The following is a 25455-nucleotide window of genomic DNA, read 5'->3' on the forward strand; positions in this document are numbered from 1 at the left end:
TCAAATAAGTTCTGTTATACACACAGACATCATTCAAACAGTTTTAGTTGTCCAAATCTACTAATAATATGCATATCCTAGCATAATAATATGCATATCCTAGCTTCTGGGCCTGAGTAGCAGGCAGTTTATGTGAAAATACCGTCCGCTAGCCTAGAGAGGTTATTGTACAACACACAACCTCATTGTTTTAATGTGAATAACTCACGTCGTTGAGTTTGGTCAAATTCAAGCATAATCCTTTATTCAGGTATAACATGTTACAACATCCTAATCAGACACTCATAATGCACCTGTTTATATATCCTAGATAGGTGCCCCATTAGTGCCATCTCTGGGTTATAACCATTATCTTAACATCTTTCTTTTAATTTTGAGTTAGCTTGAACACTTCATACCAATTTAATACCACAGTGAAAATACCTATTTACATTAAACACTTAATTTTTTTTAAATTTAAAAATAAAAAATTGTTGTCCACAGTGCCCATACCGCAGGGGCAGTCTTACATTAGCCCTTGTCCTAGTGCGGCGCACTGGTAGCATATTGGGCACCTCTGGGATCCTTAGGTTCTCTCACACAGCCTCCTGAAAGTGTGTAGGCACGGTCGGCAGAGATAACTGCCCTGTGTCCTGCCCACACCATCCAGAGGATCCTCCCATTTGTCCCTCCTGTGTCCTATGCTCTCCTGAACTGGGCTGAACTGTCCTCCCAAGTGGCATCCCTGGTGTGAGGTGACAGGAGCACTCTGACAGTTTTGCCTTGTTTTATTACAGGCAGATTTTTTGCATGCTGGTCATAGTAATGTTTTGACTTGTCCTGACGTGCACTTTGTGTGCCTGAATATCTCTAATGACCTTTGGTGTGAGGAGCTTGGGAGTTGTTGGCAACAGAGAGTGGGTGCGTAAAGCCTTTCTAGGTGCTGTACAGGACTGCTGCCGAAGCCCTCTGTGGGAGTATTTCTCCACGCCAAAATGGCTTGCCACACATCTGTGCCTGCATTGCCTTTGTCTGCTATTTTCACTGCTGACTCTGACCTACCATTACTCTGACTGTGGTATGGTGAAGAGGTCACATGATGGAATTCCCCAGGCTTTTGCAAACAAAGCAAAGTCTTGACTCGTGAACTGGGACACATTATCTGTAACTACACCACTGTCAGGTATGCCATACCTGCTAAACTGCTGCTTAGAACAGTCGATGATGCAACCGACTGTTGTGTCAAATCACTCTCCACCTCCCAAAAATCTGAATAGTAGTTCACTATAAATCAGAAAAGGAACGTTCTTTACTGTGAACAGATCCATTCCCACTTTAGACGTGTTGGTTGTCATGTGGCTGCAGCGTTTCCTTTTGCTGCTTAGGTAGATTAGCATTACATATGCTGCACACAGCCACAAAATGTTTCATTTCTTAGGTCATGTTGGTCCAGAATACTGATTCTCTGGCTTTCCTGAGACTGGCTTTGACCCCTGAGTGCCCTGAATGGATACGAGAGAGAATCATTGGGCGTAGAGTTTCTGGCACAACCACCCTGTCGCTTTTGTAGACAACCTCTTCCTGCATTGTGAGTTCATCTCTGTATGTCCAGTAGTCCCTCACCAGGATGGGCGTACTCTTTCTTGTGTCCGGCCAGCCTCTTAGAATAAAAGACTGAAGCAATTGAGAAGTCTTGTCCTCTGCTGAATGAGCTTTGCTAGCATCCCGTGTCTTCCTTTCTTGTATACTACCTGTGGTTGATAACGCTGAAGCTTTTAGCGGCATCCTTTTGAAGTTGCTTCGGCCCAGACAGAAGAGGTTTTTTGAAGATAACCTCAAGCGGCTTGTGATCAGTGTGCACCGTGATGAAGTTCCTACCATGAAGGTATTGATCAAAACGGTCACAGGCGAACACCATGGCTAGGCACTCCTTTTCAAGTTGGCCATATCCTTGCTCCGTGGGTGTCAATGTTTTTATTTTGCCAGGCTTTCCCACCACAACCATGTTGCTTATCCACTTAGTAGGTTTGGTGACCTTCATAATGACCCTGTTCCTCGATTGACTCAACAGCCTTTAGTATCTTTTCCTTCCGTGGAATGGGGATTCAGAGGGGAAGCTGTTGAACTGATCTAACAGACTCATCCACCACCAGGCGAAGCCCTTCAAAAACGTCCTCAAACTGTTTCAATATTGCCTCTGAGGTGTTCGAGTCTGGTGGGACCTTTTGTTTTTAGTGTTGACATGATGAATGGCATGCTGGTGGTTGAACTGTAGCAACTTTAGTTTTTCACATATTTCTGCTGAAAGGAGAGGCTTTTGCAAGGTTTTTCACCACTTGGAACTTGAGTACATGTTTCCCCATCCTGATTGGCTTGTAGTTCACTCCCCTACTGCCTTAGCCTTGCTTGGTTGTGGCTTTGTATCTCCATCCTGCATTACTTGCATAAAGTCTCTGTCGCTGAGTATATTGACAGCTGAGCCACTGTCTAGCTGGCATTTGATAGTGCTGCTTGGATCATAATCACAGTTATTACATATCAATGGGGTAAGCTTTAAAGTTTGCAAACCATTTATCTTTGCCACTTTGAACAGAATTAACATCTCATGTATAGCATGTCTGCTTCTTCAGCATAATTTTGATCACTGCATGTATCCTGTTCTAGCAGATTGACAGGCTTACTTTGTCTGCACACTTTTGCAAAATGTTTTTTTTTTTCTCCAAATAATTTGCATATAACCCCATATGGTGGGCATTTGGCTCTTGCGTGTGTTGATCCACAGTACCTGCACACTACTTTAGTATTTTTCTCCTTAGACCACTGTCCGATTAATCCTGTTTTCATTTTCTGTCGACATGGTCTCTGTATTTGTTCTGAGTGGCATACGTGAGTGATTCTGCCTGTTCAGGGACAGTGTTCATCTTTTTTAATTGGATCTGCGTCTGTTCGTTTGCTCTGCATATATTTATGCATTTTTATTCAGCGTTGTGGTTCGCGCAGCATACTTTACTCCGTTATCTTTACAGCCAATCACAAGTCTGTCTCTGATCGTTTCGTCTCTCATTGACCCGAAATCACAAGAATCCGACAATTGACGCAACCTCACAATATATTGACCAGACGTCTCTGCTTCTTTGTTCACATGTTAAAAATGAATCTTTCATTAATCACATTACGAGTTGGTTCAAAATGTCTTTGTAAAACGTCAAGGATTTTCTTATAATTGTTTATATCCTCTTCCCCCAGATCTAGGTGACGCTGAAGCATATGGCACTCTCTTCCAATAACACTGAGCAGTGTTGCCACTCTCACATGCGGGTCTTTAAAAAATATATATAAACCTGTAGCGTTTTAATAATTCTCCCACTGATCACGGAAAAGCAACCCGTTTTGGTACAAATCGCCGTTCATGTCCATGGCGCTAGCCACCGGAATTTGACTGAGATACATTGCAGGCTCTTCGTACTCGCTCATTTGTTCCACTTATTTGTGTTTATCCGACAGCGATTACATTGTCCACATACCTTATCCTATTTTCCGTGGCGCTTGACTTTGGGTTATTTTCGCTGACACCATGTTTTAACTTCCCATAGGTAAGTAACATTTTCAGCTCAATGTTATAGCTTCACTTGAGTTCTCATTATCAGGAAATAAATAGTCTTAGTTCACACGTCCATTGCGACAGCTCACTAAATGCCTGCATCTTATGACCACTCATCACGTCTGTCTTTGGACCATATTACAGTTTGCTTCATTGCTGAGCCACAGGTATCTGACTGCCATATGATGTCCCACCCTGAGTGGTCTGTTTTAATGCTGTTGCCTATTTATTTTCTTATATTGAACTGCTCCTTCAAATAGGGTTTATTTTTTTAGGAATATATTTTAATGACTGGGAAGGGAGCAGTGGTATGCTACTGTTACTCTAACATATGGTTTATTTAGCCTACTATTATTGCTAGAATAGTGTTACAAGTTTTCCAGATGGTGTTTCTCATAAGAAATTTGCTCTCCTTGAACAGGTGTTCTCATTACTGATGAATTTACATCTATCGCAAACGTATTCTTGAGGATGGCAACGGTATGTATCAATTGTATGTCCCGGGTCAGTTACTGGGAGATAAAATCATCAGTTCTGTCATGACACTGCATGGCTTGTTTATCAGTTTGTAGGTAATAGTGACTCATTCCCTCCTGAGAAATAACTGGTTAATGTACCACCATGCCTGAACTTGAATTCTATTTTGAGTTTCTGAGCAACTGATGCTGTAAATGTCAAAGTCGCCTTCTCTATCTCTCCCTTATAGAAGAGTTGGGCGTCCGGCACACGTGTTGCCAAGAGTGACCACAGCAAACCTAAAGCTGGTGAACTGGCCTACCGCAAAGGAGACATCCTCACCGTTGTGGAAACGGGGACGGTACATAACAACTTGATGTTGTTATTCTGGGGGTCAGAAAAGGGGCTCAGGGGCCCTCGTTGCACACATTTGAAAAGTACATTGTAATAATCCAAACTTTCCCCTGCTCTTTGTGCACTGTCTACTCTGGTGGGGGCTCTATAAATACAGTTGAGATGAAATGAAGCTATTTGCACCATTCTACTGAATGCTATTCTGATGCTGTTTTCTAGGGGAAACGACATTACAAGGCCAGACACAACACCACAGGAGAGGAAGGACTCGTCGCTGCCACCAACGTGCGAGAACGAGAGGCCATTTGCGTCGACCCTCGTCTCAGTCTCATGCCGTAGGTCAATTTAAGCCTATGCGTCTGGCCTTCTATATATAGACCTATACTACAATACACCTACTTTATAGCATACAACTATAGTACTATTGAGATGGAAGATTTGGTCCAGTTTGGTTAGCTGTGAGCTAGGGCCAAGTGGTTTTCCTGACCATGCGACAACTCCTGGCCCTTTATAGAATATCTATCTAATCCCGACCAATATCTTTGTTGGTCCATGCCAGCTGGTTCCATGGGAAGATCTCAGGTCCTGAGGCGGTGTCCAAGCTGCTGCCTGTGGAGGATGGCCTGTTCCTGGTGCGGGAGTCCATCCGCCACCATGGTGATTACGTGCTCTGTGTCAGCTACTCCAGCCAGGTCATCCACTACCGAGTCATCTACCAGGACAGCAAACTGACCATCGACAACACCCAGTACTTCTACAACCTCTTAGACATGATCGAGGTGAGGAGGAGATAGATCTGTTTCATTTATTTAAACTTTTATTTATCAAGTTTAGTCTCATTGAGATAAAAAAAAATCTATTTTGTAAGACAGACCTTATTGGTAGGGTCAGTAGTTTTTATATAGAACATTAGCTGAACATGTTGGGATATGTGTACGCAGTGCAGAACCTTTAATAAACAGCTTAACATTCATGAGGCCACGGGGCCAGACGGAATTCCTGGATCGTACTCGGCGCATGCTCTGACAGATGGCAAGTGTCTTCACTGACATTTTCAACCTCTCCCTGATCCACTCTGTAATACCTATATGTTTCAAGCAGACCACCATAGTCCCCGTGCTCAGGAACGCCAAGGTAACCTGCCTAAATTACCATCGCCCCGTAGCACTCACATCTATAGCTATGAAATGCTTTGAAATTCGGGTCATGGCTCACATTAACACCATCATCCCAGACACCCTGGACCCACTCCAAATTTCATACCACCCCAAAAGATCCACAGATGACGCACACTGACCTTACACGCTTGGGCAAAAGGAATGCCTATGTAAGAATGTTGTTAATTGACTACAGCTCAGCATTCAACACCATACCTCCCTCCAAGCTCATCACCAAGCTCAGGACCCTGGGACTCCCCTTTGCAACTGGATCCTTGACTTCTTGACGGGCCGTCCCCAGGCGGTGAGGGTAGGCAACAACATCTGCCGCGTTAACCGTCAACACTGGGGCCCCTCAGGGGTATTTGCTTAGTCCCCTCCTGTACTCTCTGTTCATCCACAGCTGTGGGGCCGCGCACGACTCCAACACCATCATAAAGTTTGCTGACGACACGACATTGGTAGTACTGATCACAGGCAAAGATGAGGCAGCCTATAGGGAGGAGGTCAGAGACCTGGCAGTCTGGTGCCAGGTCAACAACCTCTCCCTCAATGTCAGCAAGACAAAGGAGCTTATCGTGAACTACAGGAAACGGAGGGGTGAGCACACCCTTATCCACATCAAAGGGGCTGTAGTGGAGTGGGTCGAGAGCGTCAAGTTCTTTGGTGTCCACATCACTAAGGACTTAACATGGTCCATACACACCCACACAGTTGTGAAGAGGGCAAAAACGTGTCAGACTCCAGACACCCAAGCCATAGACTATTCTTTCTGCTACTGCATGGCAAGCGGTACCAGTGCACCAAGTCTGGAACCAACAGGACCCTGAAAAGCTTCTACTCAAATCAAATCAAATTGTATTAGTCACATGCGCCGAATACAACAGACCTTACAGTGAAATGCTTACTTACGAGCCCCTAACCAACAATGCAGTTTAAAAAGAATACGAATAAGAAATAAAAGTAACAAGTAATTAAAGAGCAGCAGTAAAATAACAATAGCGAGACTATATACAGGGGGTTACCGTTACAGAGTCAATGTGTGGAGGTTAGTCGAGGTAATTTAGGTAATATGTACATGTAGGTAGTTATAAGTTATTAAAGTGACTATTCATAAATGATAACAACAGAGAGTAGCAACGGTATAGGGGGGGGGCAATGCAAATAGTCTGGGTAGCCATTTGATTAGATGTTCAGGAGTCTTATTGCTTGGGGGTAGAAGTTGTTTAGACGTCTCTTGGATCTAGACTTGGCACTCCGGTACCGCTTGCCGTGCGGTAGCAGAGAGAACAGTCTATGACTAGGGTGGCTGGAGTCTTTGACAATTTTTAGGGCCTTCCTCTGACACCGCCTGGTATAGAGGTCCTGGATGGCAGGAAGCTTGGCCCCAGTGATATACTGGGCCGTACACACTACCCTCTGTAGTGCCTTGCAGTCGGAGGCCAAGCAGTTGCCATACCAGGCAGTGATGCAACCAGTCAGGATGCTCCCGATGGTGCAGCTGTAGAACCTTTTGAGGATCTGAGGACCCATGCCAAATCTTTTCCGTCTCCTGAGGGTGAATAGGTTTTGTCGTGCCCTCTTCACAACTATCTTGGTGTGTTTGGACCATGTTAGTTTGTTGGTGATGTGGACACCAAGGAACACTACAGCCCTGTCGATGAGAATGGGAGAGTGTTCGGTCCTCTTTTTCCTGTAGTCCACAATCATCTCCTTTGTTTTGATCACGTTGAGGGAGAGGTTGTTGTCCTGGCACCACACGGCCAGGACTCTGACCACCTCCCTATAAGCTGTCTTGTCATTGTCGGTGATCAGGCCTACAACTGTTGTGTCATCGGAAAACCTAGTGATTGTGTTGGAGTCGTACCTGGCTGTGCAGTCATGAGAGAATAGGGAGTACAGGATGGGACTGAGAACACACCCCTGAGGGGCACCTGTGTTGAGGATCAGCATGGCGGATGTGTTGTTATCTACCCTTACCACCTGGGTGCAGCCCGTTATGAAGTCCATGATCCAGTTGCAGAGGGAGGTGTTTAGTCTCAGGGTCATTAGCTTATTGATGCGCTTTAAGGGCACTATGGTGTTGAATGCTGAGCTGTAGTCAATGAATAGCATTCTCACATAGGTGTTCCTTTTGTCCAGGTGTGAAAAAGGCAGTGTGGAGTGCAATAGAAATTGCATCATCTGTAGATCTGTTAGAGCGGTATGCAAATTGGAGTCGGTCTAGGGTTTCCGGGATAACGGTGTTGATGTGAGCCATGACCAGTCTTTCAAAGCACTTCATAACTTCAGACGTAAGCACTACGGGTCAGTAGTAATTTTGGCAGGTAACCTTAGTGTTCTTGGGCGCAGGGACTATGATGGTCTACTTAAAACATGTTGTTATTACACACTCAGACAGGGAGAGATGAAAATGTCAGTGAAGACACTTGCCAGTTGGTCAGCTCATGCTCGCAGTACACAGCCGAGAGTGTGATCACACAGTCTTCTGGAACAGCTGGTGCACTCATGCATGTTTCAGTGTTATTTATCTTGAAGCGAGCATAGAAGTGGTTTAGCTTGTCTGGTAGGCCCGTGTCACTGGGCAGCTCTCGGCTGTGCTTTCATTTGCAATCTTTAATGGTTTGCAAGCCCTGCCACATCCGGCGAGCGTCAGAGCCGGTGTAGTACGATTCGATCTCTAAGCCATACAAATGCTAAACAAGACTGCTAAATAGCTAATCAAATGGCTACCATGACTACCTGCATATGCACACACACTGGACTTAACTCACACATATTACACTTACACCACGTCGCATACATACACACACACACACACACACACTACATACGCCCACATGCTGGTGGTATTTGCTACGACCTGCATGCTGACGCCATGCACACATTTTCATACCACATACTCTGCTGCTACAGCTCATTCTATTATATCCTATAGCTACCTCAATTATCTCGTACCCCTGCACATCGACTTGGCACGTGACAAATAAAATGTGATTTGATTTGGTACTGGTATTCGCTGTTTATAGCTATGTTATTTTGAATCGTTTTAGTTTTTCATTGTGTATTTATTCCTTGTGTCACTTTATCTTTAACTCTGAATTGTTGTAAAATACCACTACGTAAGCATTTCACTGTTAGTCTACACCTGTAGTTTACGACACATGTGACAAATAACATTTGATTTGAGGGTTTCCTAACAAATATCTTGCCTACGGTTTTATACTGATGAGCTAATGTTCATTGTCACAACAGGGAGCCTCTCTATGGAAAAATGATCACACTGAATTTGACTTGAACCACACCAAGGCTAACTGTGACCCATTTGAAAGGAAGTGTCGTTTGCGGTTTACAAGAACGAGTTAAGTCTCAGCAGACCCTTTTAATGTTTATATTGAGCCTGTGAGTTTCCGAGCTATTGGAAAGCACAGCCACAATGGTGTTTGGACATGTGAGTGACTGTAAAGACTAAATATGACTCACCACTCCCTTATCTGTGGAGCACAGATGTCTTTAGTCCAGACTCATATCGCTGACTAACTCTTGTGAGGAAATAAAGGGAGAATCCAGCTGCTCCCTGACACACACACAGCTGTGGGCAGGACTATTGGATTTAAAAATTAAATATGTTTGTGTACAGTTCACCATACCATCATTCTGTTTTTTCGTTTCGATAGTACTAAATTGGTTTAGTTTTAGAATGAAAAACTAACATTAAATACTGTACATACATTCAGTATACTGTATGTGGCCCATACACACACTTGTGTTATGAGTTTTGGCAACAAACTTAGTAAAAAAAAACAACCCTCATAAGTTTGCGACAGATATATTTTGTAAATCTAGCTCAAACGGCACGTCATAACAGTCGTCAGGACACAAGTCTTCTTTAGTTTCACTGCAAAGCCACAGAGTGCACTAGCCACAGAGTGCACTAGCCACAGAGTGCACTAGCCACAGAGTGCACTAGCCACAGAGTGCACTAGCCACAGAGTGCACTAGCCACAGCTGATATGGAGCAGGTGTTGAAGCTTAGCTCTCTAACACAGCATTATTCTCTCCAAAAGTGTCAATGACAGTATAGTCCAGTCTCTGTTTTTAATATAAGCTGTCACTAATGGCTATCTTTGCAGTTCTACTCCCAGCACAAGGGAGCTATTGTTACCAAACTTCTAAAGCCCAAAGAGAAGGAGGGCACAAAGTCAGCTGAGTTGGAGCTGTCTAAAAGTAAGTGCTTGGGCTTTACAGTCTCATGATGTGTCAGAGTTGGCCTCCTCAAGGCTCAGAGATCTATGCCTTTCTGGGTGGGGGCCACAGGGTATTTTGTGGGTGGGAGGGTGTGTCTCACGTCTTTTCTTTTGAAGTGAGAGCTATAAAGAATGAAAAGCTACTTGTTTTAGACTGGTGTCTCTGTCTGTGTCACAGCGGGATGGCTGCTGGATATCAGGGAGCTGACCTTGGGAGGGAGTATCGGGGAGGGGGAGTTTGGAGGTGAGATTGCAATGTCTTATTGTGAATTTTTTTAATGAGCCGGTAAACCATTCTAACGTTGAATTGAACCCTGATTCTAGATGTTACAGGTTGAATTGACAGTCTCATCCTTTTGTCCCCTAGCGGTGTATGAAGGAGACTACATGGGCCAGAAGGTGGCAGTAAAGAACATTAAATGTGATGTAACAGCACAGGCATTCTTAGAAGAGACCACTGTTATGACGTGAGTCGAGAGTAAAGAGACATGTTTTCTTGACTAACTTAATTAATTACATTTAGGAATTTCTATCTGTCTTTTGTTCCTTCGTCCCCTTTTTCCTTCCTTTTCTTGCTTACTTCCTTGCTTCCTCACCCTTCATTCCTTCCTTAATTGATTGTTTTTGGTCTGACTCGCCACTAGGAAACTGCAGCATAAGAATCTGGTGCGGTTGTTGGGGGTGATCCTACACAATGGACTGCACATCGTCACAGAGCTCATGGCCAAGGTACTGCTGCCGTGTCTTCAGTACAGTCAATCTGTCATCACCGTCAATCAAGACTAACAAATATACTAGGAGTGGATTTAATCTCAGTCCAGGTGATCGGCCTTAAAAGCTTGTTGATGCAAAACAATTGTAGCAAGCACACACTTAGGGACTCATTTACATTACACAACTCTTTTCCAACCTTCTCTTTATTTGTGCGTTGCAGGGTAATCTGGTGAACTTCCTCCGGACAAGGGGCCGTTATGTCATCAACACTGACCAGCTACTGCGCTTTGCACTGTGAGGCCATATCATAGAGTTAAATAGAACTCTATACACTGTACATTACTACAGTCACACTGCCCTTTAACAGTCATTCATAGCAGTCATTCATAGCTGATCCCATCCCATATACAGTTGAATGGCTCTTCTTGCTACTCTCCCTGCCGCATTACCAACTTTACATTTGTGTCTATTTCAGTATATAAAAGACTGTGTGTGTTGTTGTGTGTTCAGAGATGTATGTGAGGGTATGGAGTACCTGGAGTCTAAGAGGTTGGTCCACAGAGACCTAGCGGCCCGTAACATCCTGGTCTCCAACGAGGGCGTGGCCAAGGTCAGTGACTTTGGATTGACCAAGTTGGACTGCAAGGCCTCAGACAATGCTAAACTACCAGTCAAATGGACAGCCCCCGAAGCCCTGAAGAAAGAGGTATGATGGTGTTTACCTCTCGAACGTTTATCACGCTTGCAGTACAGACGTATGTGTATTCACAGACTTAAAGAATGTATAATTCATGTGAATCGTGTACGATTGTTGGCCGGTGTCAGGGTTTTAGCCTATGTCGTTATTAGACAATACTTCTCATGTCAGTCAGCCATCGTTGTTGTGATTTTTGCTACCTGTCATTGATTTGCCTTTGTGGTTATGTGTGGTTGTCTTACAGAAATTCTCCACGCGGTCAGACGTATGGAGCTATGGTGTTCTCCTCTGGGAGACGTTCTCTTATGGTCGACAACCCTACCCCAAAATGGTGAGTCCTGACTTTACATCACCGTTCATAATGATCAGTGGAGTTATGAGTCACTGTGGAAGCACAATGCCACAAAAATTTGTATGAGACAAATATTAACTGTTTTTTTTTTTCCCTTCGAAAAATCAATCAAGGCAGTCCACCCCAGTTGCTCACTTTCTTAAGGTGGTGTAATGCGCGGAACGATGGCATGCCATAGCTCTCTGTCATTCATGGAAGCTGCAAGGTCCTCTGTTCTGACACCAGTGTTGCAGCAGGTGTCCCAGAGGTCTTAGCCTGTGGGAGGAGAGCCACGGTGTCCTCTGGATACCTGCGACAGTGTCCAGTGTCCTTATCTTACCGCTGATCAGTGACAAAGTGCCAACCCAGTAGTTTTTACTACCTGGTGCACCATAGACATCCTGACACCAGCGTGTTTCACCTATTATGGTTGGTCCTAATGGGAAACGTTTATTTTTTAATATATATATTTTTTTTTACACGTATGCCTTTATGACCCATTATCCACGTACGTCAGCAGTGCTTTATCCACTGATAGACTTACGGTATTGAAACGAAGGAAACTCCGCCAGAGGTTAAAGGCCGTGTAAGTGCGTCACAGGACAAGGATTTGCACCGGACTCATTTTATCTCTCCCGAATGGGTGTCGGGGGAAATGAGGGGATTCATAAGCTTGGCTCTGGTCCTGTAGTTATGATGTTTTACCAGTAGGGGACCCCTGTGAATAGGTTTAAACCATATTTCTGTCCCATGGTTTCTGATGCGGTCATATACTGTAGTCTGTCCCAGACCTCTGTTTCTTTAGCACTACATTTTCATTGACCCCATATGTGTTAATTTGAAGAAAAACACCCTAGTCTTGGTGAAGCAGCACCGATAACTGCCCTGTCATCACGGCAGAGTTTTTTAACTCTAGAGAAATGGAAGGGTACATTATTTATTTACATCATACTTAAAATCCTCTTTATTCATGCTTTATCTGTTTGTAGGGAGTCTCAGTTACTCCCCACACAGGTATGTAAAGCAGAGAATCAAAGCAATGGCACTAAGCAGGTAATAATGGCAGGGATAAACCAGGATTAGTGCTTGTAGGCCGCGTTTCTACGGCAACAGCTCCTGTTGGCAGCCAGCCAAAAAGAAGAACGAAGGGGTGGGGTGAGGAGGGTGAGAGAGCTTGTGTGTTCCCGAGTGCGTATGTGTGTTTGTACATGTAGGGGGGAAGAGATTATGGAACTTGCACTCTCCTGTGACACACAGTCTCACTGTCAATCCGTTGTTCCTGTGCAGCCCTATCCCTGTTTACCTGGCAGGTCAGGGGGAATATGAGGACATGCTATGGGCAGCCAGCGGGGGATCAACTAGACTTAAACTAGACTTAAAGCATGCTTAGTGGTGGTTTAACCATATAATTAGAATGAGTGGCTCATACTGTACTTGTTTAATGCAGGTGTTGTAGCATACAGATACAGTATGTAGACAAAATGTTGTGTGTTTGATATTCATTTTGTGTCCACTAAAAAGTTAACAGGCCCTGTAAGAGGGGATGACATTATCACATGTCCCATCTTTTTCTATCTTTCTCCTTATGTCTCCCTCCTCAGTCTCTGAAGGAGGTGAAGGAGCTTGTGGAGCAGGGTTACCGTATGGAGGCTCCAGAGGAGTGTCCCCCCAGTGTCTACACCCTGATGAGGTGCTGCTGGGAGGCTGAGCCCAGGAAGAGGCCCTCCTTCCAGAAACTACAGGGGAAGCTGGAGAGAGAGCTGACCAAACAACAGCCCTGACTGCTGAAGTCAATTTAATAATCCTATTCAAATAACTACTGGGCTCTTGTTTTGAGCTGCCTGGAGCAGGGACAGTAACCCGGGACAGGTGGACCCAAGTGGTTACCGCTCGCTTCACAGCTTTCCCGGGAAACTCTCTGTATTCTAGCATCACACGGACAAAAGAGTAGCGGATGAAGGAGTTTGCTTCTGCTGCTGCTGCGTTCGCGGTAGAACATACCACGTGGCGGCGGTGCTTTGTGCGTGCCCACATCCTGTAAATGGCTACAGTGTAAAATCATGCATCTTGATTTGCTTAAAGAAAAAGCATATTGTTTTTACGGCAAAATCGTTTAAACGTATGTTGAGTTTGTGCGATGAAGGATGCAGGATATTATACTAAGACACAACATGTTATCGATTTTTATTGTATTTTTATGGAATGATCTACTGTAATGAGGAGTCCTTACACTCATTTCTGTCTGTGTTATTAGAGGTAGCAACTCAACTCGTCATGTCTCCACACCCCAATTCTCTTTCCTGAGTAACACATTATTTGTGTTACCAATATGGGGCCATAATTTTTCTTTCATAAGAGACAGAGAGCGAAAAGGATAGAGGGAGAGCGAGATGGAAAGAGGGAAAATGCTGATCCGGGATTAAATCCCAGATCATCCGTATCTGCTTGTTTCAGACTGTAATTGTCCAGCAATATGCCCTGCGACTCAGGGGCTTAATATGTGAAATCTTGAATGTTATTGCTGATATTAGTAAGGAATTACAAAGCCGACAGCAGTTTGTCTGTGTACAAGCTCTGAGGAGCTACAGGGGATTGGGACGGAATATCCTATTTTATTTTCAGTTCATTTGCCATAAATGTAGTAGACCTATACTCCCATAAAACCAGTGACTCAGCAGGTCTTAGTCGATCTATCTGTGTAAAGGGAATTTCTTAATTAAATCTAAAAGCAAAGGGGTGCTCGGTTTGAACAGAAATAGTTGGATTTTGGACAATGGACATTTGCAAAGAAGAGAAACATGCTGCATCTGGAGTTTACAAAAAAAATATATTAAAAAAATAATGTAATAATGTAGATAAGGGACTTACCTCTAAAACAACCAAGGTTCCTCTGTCTTCAAGCAGCTATGATTTAACTCAACCCAGATTAGAGAGGGGAGAGATTTTTATTTTATTATTGTCACGTTACAACCCAAATTAAAGATGTCATTAGTTTTAAGTCTTTGTAAGCCTGGTATTTGTCTTTCACCCATGGGATGGACCCCAGATTGGGTCCTGATCCGCTCCCATCACATCACCATAGGGCCTGTGTGTTGATTTGCTTTGTTTCCCTAAAACTTCTCATGGATGCTTTGAAATGTTCCAAGAAATGCTGAAAAAATAAATAGGAATATTTTTAACTTATTTAAAGATTTAGGTGGCATTTGACTTATTTCTGGTTCAAGACGACGGGTATTGAAGACGGAATTGTGTGAATTGAAGAAGGAATTGTCTGTGATTTAAGGAGGAGCCCTGCAGTGTACTGGCCACTACCGGTACCATGCAGTAGATTTAAAATGACTGGAAACCACTTAAATTCAACTGGATCCCATTCTCATGCACTCAAGTTATTGCAAACTCACTACTGTAGAACAACATTAAAGTAGGAGTTTGTTTACGATAAAAAATCCTTTGTTCTGTTAGCCATCTCATTAGAAATATTTTAGAATGTTGACGTTTAACTATGGTAGTCTTCCTATACACAGATGACACGCTGTGCGTAGGGCCCCGCGGCCATTAGGGGCCCCGCGGCCATTAAAACAAAGCAAACATCTAAGTCTCAATTTACTGTAGAATGGGTGCAATTTCAAAAATTGGTAGCGCATCAGCAGTTTTTCTCTTGTGTCAGTGTCAGTCACTGACAGTCACTCAATTAGTCCATGTTCACTAACAGTTTATAAGATTTCTTAGGTAATTAAGTCTAGCCGGCTATCTAAACCTCATCTACTGGGCACGTCCCCAGGGGCCCTAACCTCCAGGGAGACTCCGACCCCCAGGGGGCCTCCATTGATTTTGTTAGTCACCCAAGTATCGTATGAACATGGCATAAGTGTATGAACACTACACATGTCACTATAATAACATATTACAGTATATAGTTATGGCTCTTCCAATAAGACCGGAGAAGTCTGGTGCTAGAGTGGAGGTCAGAGTGGACATGGGAGCATTTAATTTTTTTTTTTTTTGAAAGCGTGTTTAAATGCTACTATTTAGACATTCTAATGAGACCATGTTGGTGTTTGACTTGTCGTCAACCGGGTCATTATTAGTTACGTTGGACAGGCCTTTCTTGGACTGCTCTGTTGATAATTGTGGCCAAGGCTGAGCTTAACCTAAAGTTGACTGGGAAATAAAGATCATGTTGACCAAGCCTGTGCTGGAACTGTTGGACTGGGCCATAAGTAGTGTTGGGCCAACATGGAGAAAAAAAACCTGGATGCCTACTATGAGCCTTATAGAAGCAGCAGGCCACAACCAGGGTGGCATTGGTATAATTATTGGCTACTAATTAAGCAGACACAGTTATCAGACTCCTATAATCCAGGCTTACAGTTCAAATGGAAACTGCTCTTTTGACACTCTAAGCTACTCTGAAATATTTTTTAGCCCCTCCTCATGCTCTGTTGAATCAAATTGAGTGAGATACTGGGGCGAGCTCTCCTTCAGTGCATGGCTTTAGAAAGGTAATGTGATATTTGAATATGAACAAGTTCCTTTTAGGCTCTCATTAGCCAATTATCCTGTGCGTTTTTTTGTTGTTGTCTGTGATGCAGTTAACTCAAAATGGAAGGAGGAAGTTGATCTGAGGGCTAACCGTGAGGTGATGCTCCGGAGTAGTGATAGGTCAGAAAGATATACCCTTCCAACTTCAGTAGGATTTTGAAACTGAATTGTTAACACCGAGTGAACTGAGAGTCAGCTACTGGATTTCCAGGTGTTTTTCTTTTATAAAAGTACCAGGTGAACCCAATCAAAGCTCACCTGGCCTTTGGTTACTGGCATGTGTGATTGTTAATGAGGATGAGAGCCAGTTGATAGTGAAGGCTTCCTGCCCCAGTGCCATTGTTTACATCAGTTAGCTACACTCTGAGGACACATGCTACAGGCTGGACACAGTTACACAATAATACTGCTTACCCAGCCAGGGCTGGCTATGGCCTTTTGGGGGCTTTGTGGCTACCCTTTTGATGGGGGAGAGAAAAATGTACATTTTAAAAGTGAATTTAAAATAACAATAATGAGGCTAAATAGAGGGGTTACCGGTACCGAGCAAATGTGAGGGGGTACAGGTTAGTCGAAGTAAATTGAGGTAATGTGTACATGTAGGTAGGGGTAAAGGGACTATGCATAGATTTTGCCAAGGGGCGGAGAGAAAATGTAGCAATTATCTAATCAATGGGGGCCCCCTGGAGGTCAGGGGCCCTGGGCTCCTTGTGTATTCTACTACTGTAACTCGGGGCCCTAGTGGCTGGGGGCCATAAGCGACCGTTTATGCCTGGAGCCGGCCCTGTGCACGCAAGTGGTAGGGAGGAACAGCAATTCAATTATGAAACAAGGGATCAAGGCCAGCCTTTAACTTACTTATTTCTGATTGACGTTAGTCATGTTTGTCAGGTACGGGACCCTCTATGTAGGGTTCCTTCTAGAACCCCTACCTAGAACCTTATGAATGATTCTTCCTAGAACCCTCTGCAGTTCCACCAGCCTTATTAGCCTTTAAAATATAACTCTAAATATGACAATACGTTACATATATCATAAATCCTTTGTTTGAGGGCCTAGTTAAACTCCTGATTTACAGGCCATATCAGGTCTGCATGTCACATTTTGCTGGCCTACAAAGTGATGTGTAATTCCTATTGGAATATAGCCAGATTTCTGACAATTGGAATTTTGAATCACCTTCAATCTGCATTCAGAATGATTGCCATGGCATGGAAGATTGACAACCTAAACTATCTAAACTGGAACAAGATTAAATTAGTTTAGAAACATGCATGTCATTTATCTTTGTGTAACATAGGATCAGTCAATCAATGTACATGCAAAAACAAAGAGATTGAAACAAACAATTCTAAAAATCCACTTGCTGTAGAGTAAGCTGAGAAATATGTTCAAGATGGGCGTGGTTTTTAGAGTTTTACTCTTCACAGAGTAACAATTATACAATTACACTCACTTCTGGTTCTTAACACAAACACTTTGGTTTTACACCACAGAGTGTTAATTTACCTCTTTACAGACATAATTGAACTCCTGAATCAACTCCAGAAATGTTACACTGAGAAATGAACATTAGGTAACACAGTTTACTGTGTACAGATATTGCCAAATATACGGTGCCTTCGGAAAGTATTCCCCTTCACTTTTTCACATTTTACATTACAGCTTTATTCTAATATTGATGAAATCGTTTCCTCCCTCATTAATCTACACACAATACCCCATAATGACAAAGCAGAAAGAGGTTTTAAGAAATGTTTGCTAATCTAGCATTTAAAAAAATATCACATTTACATAAGTATTCAGACCCTTTACTCAGTACTTTGTTGAAGCACCTTTAGCAACAATTACAGCATTGAGTCTTCTTGGGTGTGACGCTACAAGCTTGGCACACCTGTGTGTGGGGGAGTTTCTCATATCCTTCTCTGCAGATCCTCTTAAGTCCTGTCAGGTTGGCTGGGGCGCGTCACTGCACAGCTATTTTCAGGTCTCTCCAGAGATGTTCGATCGGGTTCAAGTCCGGGCTCTGGCTGGGCCACTCATGGACATTCAGAGACTTGTCCCAAAGCCACTCCTGCGTTGTGTATTGGTTTTGTGCTTAGGGTCGTTGTCCTGTTAAACTGGTGCGAAGGTTCAGCTTCCGAGGTCCTGAGCGCTCTGGAGCAGGTTTCATCAAGGATCTCTATACTTTGCTCCGTTCATCTTTCCCTCGATCCTAACTAGTCTCCCAGTCACTGCCGTTGAAAAACATCCCCACAGCATGATGCTGCCACCTCCATGCTTCACAATAGGGATAGTGCCAGGTTTCCTCCAGATGTGAAGCTTGGAATTCAGGCCAGAGAGTTCAATCTTGGTTATATCAGACCAGAGAGTCTTGTTTCTCATGGTCCAAGAGTCTTTAGGTGCCTTTTGGCAAACTCCAAATGGGCTGTCGTGCCTATTACTGAGGAGTGGCTTACGTCTGGCCACTCTACCACAAAAGCCTGATTGGTGGAGTGCTGCAGAGATGGTTGTCCTTCTGGAAGATTCTTCCATCTCCACAGAGGAACTCTAGAGCTCTGTCAGAGTGACCATCGGGTTCTTGGTCACCTCCCTGACCAAAGCCCTTCTTCCCCGATTGCTCAGATTGGCCGGGCGGCCAGCTCTAAGAAGAGTCTTGGTGGTTCCAAACTGCTTCCTTTTAAGAATGATGGAGGCTACTGTGTTTCTAGGGACCTTAAATTCTAAAAACATTTTTTGGTACCCTTCCCCAGATCTGTGCCTTGACACAATCCTGTATCGGAGCTCAAGAACAATTCCTTCGACCTCCTTGCTTGGTTTTTGCTCTGACAGGCATTGTCAACTGTGGGGGCTTAAATAGACAGATGTGTGCCTTTCCAAATCATGTCTAATCAATTGAATTTACCACAGGTGGACTCCAAGTTGTAGAAACATGTCAAGGATGATCAATGGAAACGGGATGCACCTGAGCTCAATTTCGAGTCTCATAGTAAAGGGTCTGAATACTTATGTAAATAAGGTATTTCAATTTTTTATTTTATAAAAATGCAAAAAATTCTAAAGACCTGCTTTTGCTTTGTCATCATGGGGTGTTGTGTGTAGATTGCAAAAATATCAATTTTAGAATAACGCTGTAACGTAACAAAATGTGGAAAAAAGTCAAGGGGTCTAAGTACTTTCCAAAGGCCCTGTACATGTATGTAGAGTTTAAAACGTTCTCATATCTTTTTGAACTCTGAAGGGTTAATGCTTATACTCTGAGGCACTATTTACATTTTTTAAAAGCTTATTCAGATTCAAGAGTTCTATGTAGAACCCATCTTGCCTTCTAAAGAATCAACCTATGGTTCTTAGGTTGAACCCTTTCCCTTACAAAGAACCCTTGTCTTCCAAAAAGGGTTCTTCAGATGAAAATGGTTATTGGTAGAACCCTATCCCTCTGCGAATAATCTTTTCGGAAGTTACATTTTTATTTTCATAACTTAGGTGAAAGTCATCAGCAAGTGTATTCTTTCTACTAATGTGGAATATGCTCAGTTGAGGTACATGCTGTAGTTATATGGTTTTCCAACAGGTAATTTTTTAAATCTTTATATATCTTACATTAGGGTAAATTTAAATAGGCTGTCACATTACACATTTTCTAAAACTCTTGGAACGATATGCAAAATCCCACAGATAGAAAGAAATGATTAATTAAAAACTGACTGCACAAATAATGTTATTATTAAAGACCAAAACCCACGTCCTATGACCTATATTATGCCTTGAGAGATTAAGAAAGATGGAGTGCTCTTGCCGTGATTTTGATCGTTGTGTATGTGTGTGTTTACTGATCTGGGCCTGCATGCCTAATCCCCCCAGTGGGTCCTGTAATCTCGGGCCATAAAGCCGGTCCAGAAGGAACTGATCAGACCGGCACCATCATAACGGACCCTCTATTCTCTAGTGCACTTCTTGGTCATGATTTGTTGTCATGACATTGAGATTGAGCCTTGGTGAACTAGCATTCTAAAACATGCAGATTTGTCCTATGAGTGATCCTAGATCAGATTTTATTGGACTGCGGAGGCCCAGCAATGGCCTCATAAATCTGTTCTGCAACTCAAGGGTTGTGTATTTGAGTCCTGTATGGGCAAACGTGTATGTACTGAAGTGTCTAAAAGACTGTAATATCATCCCCAGCAGCTCTCATGAGTTGAACACTTTACCTGACACCCAGCGCCATAACACGTTATGGTACGGTCATAACCCTGTCAATGTCATAACATGTCATAATATGGTCATAACAGTGTCATGACACATTCAGACCTGTTGTAACATATATTGCATTATTTTAATGCTAGTTATAACATTTACACGAGCCTACTTGTCAACAGTATGTTATGTAATGTTATATAATCTTTTCTGAAATTGACTATGTTATATTATCATTGTAATTGAGCACACATTTATGTCAGACATACTCTTACCCCAATGCTCTCTTTCTGATGACTGCGATTACCCTGAAGAAGGCACAGTGATGCCGAAACGTTGGTAAATACCCAATAAATTACTGGGAGTTCATATATGGAGGGTGCGACTTTCTTCATTTTGATAGTTTATAGTTTATTCGCCGTCAGCACCTCCACACAAACTATTTTTTCCTGGGCGTGCCAGAGCTCATGTTTTTTAATCTGGGATGAATGTAGGAACAGATTTCAGCGGCAGGACAAGACGCCCTCTTTGTGAGTCATGACTGACATAAGGGCATGTACCTGATAGGTCTATCTGGCTTATATGATTATGATGGTCATAATGCTTCTTTGATAGTGTCACAAAGTGTATTTTCTATAAGTTATTTAAAACATGATGGGGAAGAAAACATGTCTGTAAACAACAACAATAGCAAAAGACTTAAGAAACAAACTTTCAAACAAAAGGAAACTTCTTGGCAGGAAAAAAAACACATTTGAATAAATGTCGTTTTTTACACTCTTATGTAGATGTCATAACAAGCCATAAAATAACGCAATATGTCACAACAGATGTAAATATATGGGTCATGACAGTGTTATGACCATATTATGTCAGGTTATGTCAGCTATTATGACATGGTTATGGCCGTGTCATAATGTGTTATGACGCTGGATTTCAAGTTGCCTAACACTCTGAAGGTCTGTGTCTGGTGTCTGTAAAGATTTGTGGACGGAAAAGTTGAGCAAGGTCCTTCAAATATCTACATTATTTCACTGCTTTTGACTGACATGTGTAATTACAGGACAGCTTTCAAATGTACATGAAGATAAGAGGTGTCACTCTTCCTTGAAATAGGCAAAGGAGGAAGGGCTCCCTTGCAAAATCAACGTTGGTCTCAATGGGACTTCCTGCTTCAATAAAGGTTCAATTAAAATAAAATAAAATGGAATATGACATGGCCTGCTCCTGGAGCACCCTATAACTGGTTTAATTCTGTTAACGCTACAGGCATAATTAGTGCTGGTGTTTTTGGCCTCTCATAAGTGACTCCCAGTAGAGGCTTTAAGGTAATAGTTCCATAAGTGGTATGTAGACTTTCATCAAGGCCCAGAGTTCTCTCTGGTCAGGTCATGTGGTCAGCAGTGACTTATAGCTTATGATGATAATCATGATCCTACAATAGTTCTACTGTGGCAAATGCCTCAACACAGCACTCTACACTTGGAGACTAGTATCAATGAGTAAATAGATAATGACTTGAAGAGCTAGCTACTTACTGTACTTGTTGATTTGGGTGATTTGTGAGTAGAGGGTAATGGCCAGTGTTTGATAGATAGGGTCAAAGCCTGGAAACAAAGAGTCAGGAGAGATTAAGGGGGTGTGGGTCATGAGGGGTCAGAAGCTATTAAGGAGGGTCAGACAGTCTGGGAGCCGGAGGAGGAAGAGGCACCTGAGTGACAAAGTGAAGCACCTAAGCAGCAGATTAAATGCCAAAGTACGTCAGTCTTTTCCAGGGCAGCCCATGCTTACTGAAGTTAAAGAGTATTAGATGAAGTGCTAAAGACGGATTGTTATCCCCATACATTTAGGCTCCAGTCGCGGTGGAAACAGCCATAGGCTCTTTCCTCTGCATGGCGCTAGAGAGCATCCTGACTCCAGCAGCGTGAAGGGAAAGGGTCGCCGGCCATATCCACAAAGGGCCGGCATGGGTGCATGCTTTTTGCTCTGGCCAAGAAGTAACACATCTAATTCAATAAACTAATCAAAGTATTTACTGAATATTGATTAATGTAATCAGACGTGACACTACTTGGAGGCGGGGAAAAGCTTGCACTCATCGACCCTTTTGCGGATAAGACCTGCATCAGTGGGAGTTAATAGCTGCTACAGTAGTATTACACCATGTTGCAGGTATTAAAGAATATGGAATGCTCCATTTTTGATGGTTCGATGAAGGGACAAGACGGATTTAGATAGGTGGTGCTTGACTTACAGTATACACTTTAAGTGGATATGTGACTTAATGCCCAACAGTGACGTAGCATTTAGCCTCTGGATGTTTCACAGCACTGTTTACCTCTCTGTCCTAAGGCCAACACTCAGTCTATATTGTTGTGATTAAGACATTATTATAAACAATATGACATGGCCCAGTTGGTAGAGTATGGCGGTTGCAACTCCAGGATTGTGGGTATGATCCCTGCTGGGGCCACCCATATGAAAATGTTTGCACGCATTACTGTCAGGACCCGGTTACGAACCCGGGTCTCCGGAGTGAGAAACAGTCACTTAACCAACTGAGCCACGAATAGTCGGCAGAACCCAGAAGATGAGGCAGACACAGCAGTACTTGAGACGGTGTATTTAATGAAGTAAAAAGTGAAGTTCTTCAGGAAAACATGTAACTCCACAACCTCAAAAGGAATCCTACAAGAACAAAGGTAATCCTCCAAGACAAAAAAGGTAAATCCACAAGGTGGAAGGTAAAGCACAAAAAGCCTCAAAAGATACTCAAAAAACAAACAAGAACAAAAAAAACAGAATTCCACAAGAGAGTCCACCGGGATCAACAAGAGTTCTCAGAGTACTAGGGCTGGGTGCTAACATACAAACACAGAGCAAAGAACTGAGGAAAACAAAGGGTTTAAATACAATCAGGGGAAACGAGGCACAGGTGCAAATAATAATGGGGATCAAGGGAAAACAAAAGGTCAAAAGGCACAATGGGGGCATCTAGTGACCAAAAACCGGAACAACCCTGGCTAAATCCTGACAATTACTAATTTGGTTAAAAGTGTCAGCTAAATGGCATATATTATATTTTGCATATTTTCAATGAGCCTCCCACAAGAAATTGCTTACTGCCCATGACATCTATAAGGAGGCGGAATTGTACACCAGACAACAAAGATTTGTGATTTCATTAGATACAGTACTGTACACTGACAAACAACCATCTGTGGAGTAACATGGGGATGTTTCTAAGCCTATATGTTTACTGCTTGCTCATTAGACCAGTTTAATTTAATTTACATTTAGGCAGAGACTGGTCTGGGCGGATGAGGTATCCTATGTCAGCGAAGGTTAAATGGGTCAGACAACAAGCAACCGTTACGTGTTTATCTTGTATTTATCGACTCCTGCTATGCAACCATACTATATACTGAACATAAATATAAATGCAACATGTAAAGTGTTGGTCCCATACCAACAAAAAGCTTATTTCTCTAAAATGTTGGTCACAAATTTGTTTATGTCCCTGTTAGTGAGCATTTCCCATTTGCCAAGATAATCCATCTGACAGGTGTGGCATATCAAGAAGCTGATTAAGCAGCATAATCATTACACAGGTGTGCCTTGTGCTGGGGACAATAAAAGGCCACTCTAAAATGTGCAGTTTTGTCACACAACACAATCCCACAGATGTCTCAAGTTTTGAGGGAGCGTGCAATTGGCATGCTGACTGTAGGAATGTCCACCAGAGCTGTTGTCAGAGAATTTAATGTTCATTTCTCTACCACAGACCATGTGTAACCACTACAGTCCAGGACCTCCACATCCAGATTTTTCACCTGCGGGATTGTCCGAGACCAGCCACCAGGACAGCCGATGAAACGGAGGAGTATTTCTGTTTGTGGGGAAAAACTCATTCTGATTGGCTGGGCCTGGCTCCCCAGTGGGTGGGCCTTGCTCCCAAGTGGGTGGCCCTATGCCCATCCTAGGTCCACCCATGGCTGCGCCCCTGCCCAGTCATGTGAAATCTATAGATCCAATTGACTGTTGTCCTTGTATAAACTGTAACTCAGTAAAGTCGTTGAAATTGTTGCATGTTGCATTTATATATATATATATATATATATATATATATATAGAAAAAGGGGTAAAATAATGTAATATTATTTTACCCCTTTTTCTCACCAATTTCGTGGTATCCAATTGTTTTTAGTAGCTACTATCTTGTCTCATCGCTACAACTCCCGTATGGGCTCGGGAGAGACGAAGGTTGAAGCCGCACTGCTTCTTAACACAGCGCCATCCAACCCGGAAGCCAGCTGCACCAATGTGTCGGAGGAAACACCGTGCACCTGGCGCGCACTGCGCCCGGCCGCCACATGAGTCGCTGGTGCGCGATGAGACAAGGATTTCCCTACCGGCCAAACCCTCCCTAACCCGGACGACGCTAGGCCAATTGTGCAATGCCCCACGGACCTTCCGGTCGTGGCCGGTTACGACAGAGCCTGGGCGCGAACCCAGAGTGGTCAAGGGACTGCAGATAAACTTGCAGTTCAGCAGTCCCTGTCCAAAAACATTTGAAGAATTTTATTCCAAAACGCTATATATCCATTTTCAGAAATGTTGGTCAATTAGCTTTTATTGTTTAAAGAAATTCTGAAAGAGATTGGTGTGTTTTTTCACTGTCTAATCATGGCATGGGGCTGTTCAATGACAGACATGTATTTGTTTAAAATCATTTGATAGTTTAAATTCAGAGAGACAAATAATCATGTTTTTTTGCAAAATGCTATATATCCACCTCACTCAGTAGTACTGCTAGGCTTTACACAGTCAAATGTAACAAACAAGTGGCTGACTGTACAAATCACACCTATCAGTGGCAGTACGCCCAGACCATGTTTTGAGAACGAACGACCGCGTTTTGAGAAACAAACTAAAGATATCTCAGTTTCAGCTTAGAGAGGAGAAGCCTCGTGAGTTGTTGGTCTGTCACATGTTATGAAACAGTATTGGTCGGTCACATGAAGGAAACAAAACGGTAATGATTAATTAATTATGCCAAATCATGCAAATATAACTTGTCTGTGTATAGCCGTATATAAGACAACTGCTGCGTCTGCCCAGGCAGAGCTTCTGATTGATATGTGTGCTATGGTGCATTGAGTTGGCTGGAACCTCTCCGG

General features: G+C 43.1%; 1 protein-coding gene across 3 annotated transcripts; it reads left to right on the forward strand.

Annotated features, from left to right (window-relative positions):
* The first annotated feature begins 2406 nt into the window (after window positions 1–2406).
* LOC115108224 (megakaryocyte-associated tyrosine-protein kinase-like) lies at window positions 2407–14719 on the forward strand. Of its 3 annotated transcripts, none has more exons than XR_003860316.2 (13): window positions 2407–4060; window positions 4287–4397; window positions 4610–4725; window positions 4950–5169; window positions 9681–9774; window positions 9973–10038; window positions 10162–10261; window positions 10439–10523; window positions 10729–10802; window positions 11019–11214; window positions 11450–11536; window positions 11671–11965; window positions 13138–13219. XR_003860316.2 is itself a non-coding variant. In XM_029632319.2 (13 exons), exons 2-13 carry the CDS (start codon window positions 4052–4054, stop codon window positions 13315–13317), a joined length of 1338 nt encoding a protein of 445 aa, XP_029488179.1. In that variant the 5' UTR covers window positions 2412–3572; window positions 4002–4051; the 3' UTR covers window positions 13318–14719. The 3 variants fall into 3 exon arrangements, 2 of the variants coding, with proteins under 2 accessions (XP_029488179.1, XP_029488180.1); XM_029632319.2 differs by lacking the exon at window positions 11671–11965 and having other exon boundaries at window positions 2412–3572; window positions 4002–4060; window positions 13138–14719; XM_029632320.2 differs by lacking the exon at window positions 11671–11965 and having other exon boundaries at window positions 2415–2525; window positions 4002–4060; window positions 13138–14719.
* Window positions 14720–25455: the final 10736 nt, after the last annotated feature.

This window comes from Oncorhynchus nerka, linkage group LG24 (genome assembly GCF_034236695.1).
Source record: "Oncorhynchus nerka isolate Pitt River linkage group LG24, Oner_Uvic_2.0, whole genome shotgun sequence".
Lineage (NCBI taxonomy): Eukaryota > Metazoa > Chordata > Actinopteri > Salmoniformes > Salmonidae > Oncorhynchus > Oncorhynchus nerka.